This window comes from Drosophila serrata, unplaced genomic scaffold (genome assembly GCF_035046125.1).
Source record: "Drosophila serrata isolate PLE 108 unplaced genomic scaffold, ASM3504612v1 contig_19, whole genome shotgun sequence".
NCBI classification, from domain to species: Eukaryota; Metazoa; Arthropoda; class Insecta; order Diptera; family Drosophilidae; genus Drosophila; species Drosophila serrata.
In genome coordinates, this window is record NW_028256917.1 from 1 (window position 1) to 4,469 (window position 4,469).

General features: G+C 54.2%; 1 protein-coding gene across 1 annotated transcript; it reads right to left on the minus strand.

Moving 5' to 3' along the window:
* Positions 1–130: 130 nt before the first annotated feature.
* LOC147645093 (uncharacterized) lies at positions 131–3,915 on the minus strand. The gene is made up of 3 exons (XM_086829031.1): positions 3,891–3,915; positions 3,808–3,828; positions 131–1,149 (listed from the first exon to the last, which is right to left on the minus strand). The coding sequence occupies exons 1-3, from the start codon at positions 3,901–3,903 to the stop codon at positions 131–133; spliced, it is 1,053 nt and encodes a 350-aa protein (XP_086685157.1). The 5' UTR covers positions 3,904–3,915.
* Positions 3,916–4,469: the final 554 nt, after the last annotated feature.

Below are 4,469 nucleotides of genomic sequence, written 5' to 3' on the forward strand. Positions count from 1 at the left end.
CCACATCCAGAACAGCTAGCTTCGAAGCAGGACGAATCATCCTGGCTCGATCGTCAGTCCGTACCGCCGCTCGCCTGGGCACTCCATCTACTCCAGTGAACACCTCCTCCACGATTCCTCGTTTCCACTCTCAACGTGGTATGGCCGGATCGCAGATGAACACTAAGTCTCCTCGGCGCAGGGGCTCGACTTGTGAGCACCATTTCTCCCTGCGCACAAGAGTAGGCAGGTACTCGTGCACCCATCGCTTCCAGAAGCGGTCTCGCATCATCCTGGCCAGTCGCCACTGCTTCTTCGTGGCGCACCTCTCCAACGGCTGTCCATTGTCTCCGGGTAGATCCGGCAGATTGGGTACTCCTCTCAGCAAGTCGTTGGGAGTCAGTGGAGCCTCCTGGTCCACAGTGACTGGCAGATGCGTTAGTGTGCGGGAATTTACTATGTTCTCCGCCTCGATCAACAGGTTCTCCAGAACATGTTCCATGGGAGCCAGCTCCCTCATCGTATGTGCCAGCACCTTCTTGACGCACTGGACCATCCTTTCCCAGGCGCCACCCTCAGCTGGGTTCGCTGGGCAGTTGAATATCCACTCGATTCCTTTGGACGACAGCTCGCCCTGGATCTTCTCTGGCTCGAAAACCTCGTTGAATCTCCTGGCCTCTCGATTGGCTCCAACGAAGTTTTTCCCATTATCGCTCCTCATCTTGACCACCGGTCCTCGCCGGCTCATGAAGTTCCTCATAGCGATGATGCAGGAGTCTGTAGATAAATCATGGGCCATCTCCAAATGGATGGCCCTCGTGGTTAAGCAGGTGAACAGTGCCACCCACCTCTTCTCGATGCGACGTCCAATCGTCACATGCAACGGTCCAAAATAATCCAAGCCCGTGTGCTTGAATGGCCATCCGTTGGCTTCCAGTCGGTCCCCAGGCAAAGGACCCATTATTGGCTGCATCGGCTGTGCCCTCCGCAGCTTGCAGATCTGGCAGTCAGCCACCACCTTCCGTAGCAGCCTCCGTAAGTTCGTTATCCAGAACTTCTTCCGTATCTCGCCTATGGTCGCATCGTGGTTCTGATGGCCCATCTTCTGGTGGTAGTGGTGTACCACCATCACCGTCAGCGTGTGTCTGTGGGACAGTATAATGGGGCGCCCTCGCAGTTGGCTGCCTTCTTTCGAGATCCTTCTAGCTTTGTCCCTCTCTTCTCTGGAGAACGCTTCACTTTGCGACTGCCGGATCATTATCCGCTCCGCGTTGGCGCATTCGTTTGCCGTGAGTCCATACTTCTCACGGTCGCTATACTGGCACCGGCATCGTCGGACGAATCTAAGAACCCAGGCCGTGGTCCTTACCAGCCGGTTGTAGTTTGAGAACCTCTGGAATGATATAAAAAGTCCGTTTGCAGTCACTAACGCAAACTCACATGGCATCTCTTTCTCGTCGGTGGCTCTCGTGCAGCCACTACCATTAGAGGAGCTCTCTGGCCAATTCTCTTCTGGTTCCCGCAGGAACGTCGGCCCGCGTATCCATCGTGACCCTTGACTGAGGTCCACATGGCGTTGCGGCCTGGTTGCGTCATCTGCTACGTTCTCGGCAATTGGTAGCCATCTCCATTGGGATACTTCCGTCGACTCCAGGATTTCTGCCACCCGGTTTCCAACAAACTGTTTATACCGCCGGTGGGTGCTGCTTATCCAGTGCAGCACTGTCTTAGAATCCGTCCAGAGTACGTATCTGCTTATCTCTACACTGTGTTCCTGTTTCACAGTGTTCATCAGACGTATTCCCAGCACGGCTGCCTGTAGTTCCAATCTCGGGACTGACATTGTCCTCATCGGAGCACTTTTCGTTTTGGCACATACGAAATGCACCCGCACGTCGTCGTTTGCGTAAGTGGCCCGCCAATACGCCGTCGCAGCAAACGCCGACTGGCTGGAGTCCACGAAGACGTGCAGCTGGAGTGCTCGTACTCCTCCAGTACCAAAATAGTAGCGTGGACATCGGAACTTCTTCACATAGCTCATCTGTTGCCGCCAGCTCTCAAATGCCGTGGCTAGCTCGTCTGGCAATGGCTCGTCCCATGTGACCCATGTTTTCGCCAAATCTCTCGCATAAGTAGCTTGGCGGTTACCATGTAGCAGCTCAAGAACCCAATCGGATCAAACGTGAACATCACCAAGCTGAGGAACTCCCTCTTGATAGGGACACGTTCCCCCGTCATCACGCTGCTGGGAACCCGATGGTACTTGACGCTGAATCTGAAGTCATCTGTAGCCGGGTGCCAATACATGCCCAATACCTTCTGCTCGGATTCGGTCCACTCGACGTTCTTGTTGGTGCCTAACGGATTTAAGGCTCTGACCAATTTCGCCAAGCTAGAAGAAAACCGACACAAATCAAAACCGGCACTTGCGTGTATCTCTCTTACTCGTTTTGAGACGGCTATAGCTTCATCCTCGTCTGCGAAGCTATCTACGTAATCGTCCACGTAGTGGTACTCATTAATAGCCAGGACCGCCTGGGGATCAGTGTGCACGTGCCTTGAAGCATTTACAGTCTTCACGTGCTGCGCTGAGCATGGCGAACAAGCTGCTCCAAACGTCATCACTGTCATCTCGTAGATCTCCGGGTCTTTGCGGTCATCTCCGTGCCTCCACAAGAATCTCTGGGCGCATCTATCTTGTGGCTGCATCAATACCTGGTGGAACATCTCCTTGATGTCCGCAAAGACTCCCACGGCTCCTTCCCTAAAGTGGAAGAGGACAGCCGGGAGTGACTTGTAGTTCTGGGGGCCTTTCAGTAGTGCTGAATTCAGGGATACGCCGTTCACTTTGGCTGCTGCATCGAAAACTAGACGGATCTTCCCAGGCTTGTTTGGGTTTTCGACCCCGAAGTGCGGCAGGTACCACAACTTGTCACGGTTACCATAAGTGACCTCCTGCTGCTCTAGTCGTCGTGCGTATCTCTTCTTGACGTAGTCATCCATGATCGCATTGTAGGCCTGCGCGAAGTTCGCATCGCGCTTCATTTTCCGTTCGATGTTGACGAGTCGCCGTAGTGCCATGTTGGCTGCTATGGAAGGATGATGAGACGAGACTGCCAGACAGTTGGCAGTCTCGTCTCGTCATCCTTCAATAGCAGCCCAGTCTGGTATCGTTGACCTATCCGTTTAGTCGTCCTCTCCAAGATGCCCAGAGCCCGTTCATCGTCGCTGGCTGCGACCGGTGGCGCTGGCTTCACTCCGAAGTTCTCTATTTCGAAATAATCGCTGACCATCTTCTCCAGAGCGTCATCCTGGGTAACGGCTAGTAGGCACGATCTCTCCGTCAGTGGACTCGCTTGGCGTCTCACTGGTCCATATACTACCCATCCTAATTTGGTAGCTGCTGCGTATGGTCCTCCTGCGCCGAACCTTCTGGTCTGCAGGGGAATTCCTAGGTGCGCGTGATCCAGTCCAATAAGGATCCTTGGCGCTGCATTGTTGTACGGCTTCACTGGTAGGCGTGCGCTCGCCCTTGCCGTCTTGACATCTTCCCGACGTAAACTCTGCATCGGAAGACTCAGGTTGCTTACTGCGTATACGTTCCTTAAACCGTGCCGCTTCGGTTTGCCCGATTCACTGATCTGCAGGCTAACCCTCTTCGTAGGTTCTCTGGCGGACTTACCGCCAAACCACTGCACGTTTAGTTGTCGACTCTCACCCTTTAGGTGTAGGCTTCGGACGAGCTCGTCGTCTATGAGTGTCACAGACGATCCCTCGTCGAGCAGTGCGTACGTGTCCCACCTGTTGCTTCTCCCCGTACAGCGTCACGGGCAGAACTCGGAACAGCAGGTGGCCTCCATCCGAATCGACACAACTAAGGTTTCGATGCGGCGTCTCCTGGCCGCTTTGATTCTCATTTTCCATGCGCCCAGCGCTTCTCAGGCTTGTTGCTTGGGCCATGGAAATGTTGCTCATTGTTGGATCCGCTGACTGTGGCATCCGCTTGCGTTGGCTGATGACCTCTTGTGGCTCCCGTCTGTGGTTGCTCCGTAGCTCCCTCCTGTGGCCACCGTTTGACTGTTGTGACCGTCTGGGGCAAGCAAGTAGTGATGCTTCCTCTGGCATCCGTAGACGTTGCACTTACGGCTCCTCTTGCAGAACCGTACCATGTGCTCGGTTCCAAGGCACGCGAACCAGATCCGCCGCTTCTTGGCGAACTCCAATCGCGTCCTGACAGGGGCTTTGTTGAATTCCTTGCAATCCTTGATTGCGTGTTGCCCTTCACACATGAGGCAACCTCTGGGGTGGTCATTATACCCCTTCTGTTCCATGTCTTCCTGATGCTCACTATGCATCGGAAGCTCCAGATTCGTGTTTGCATGTAACACCCTTCGCTTTGGGGTTTTACTGCTCACGTCCGTAATGGTGCATACCAGCTTAGCGAGCTCCTTTAGCCATTCACTTAGGTGCACTATCGTCGGGTATAGTTC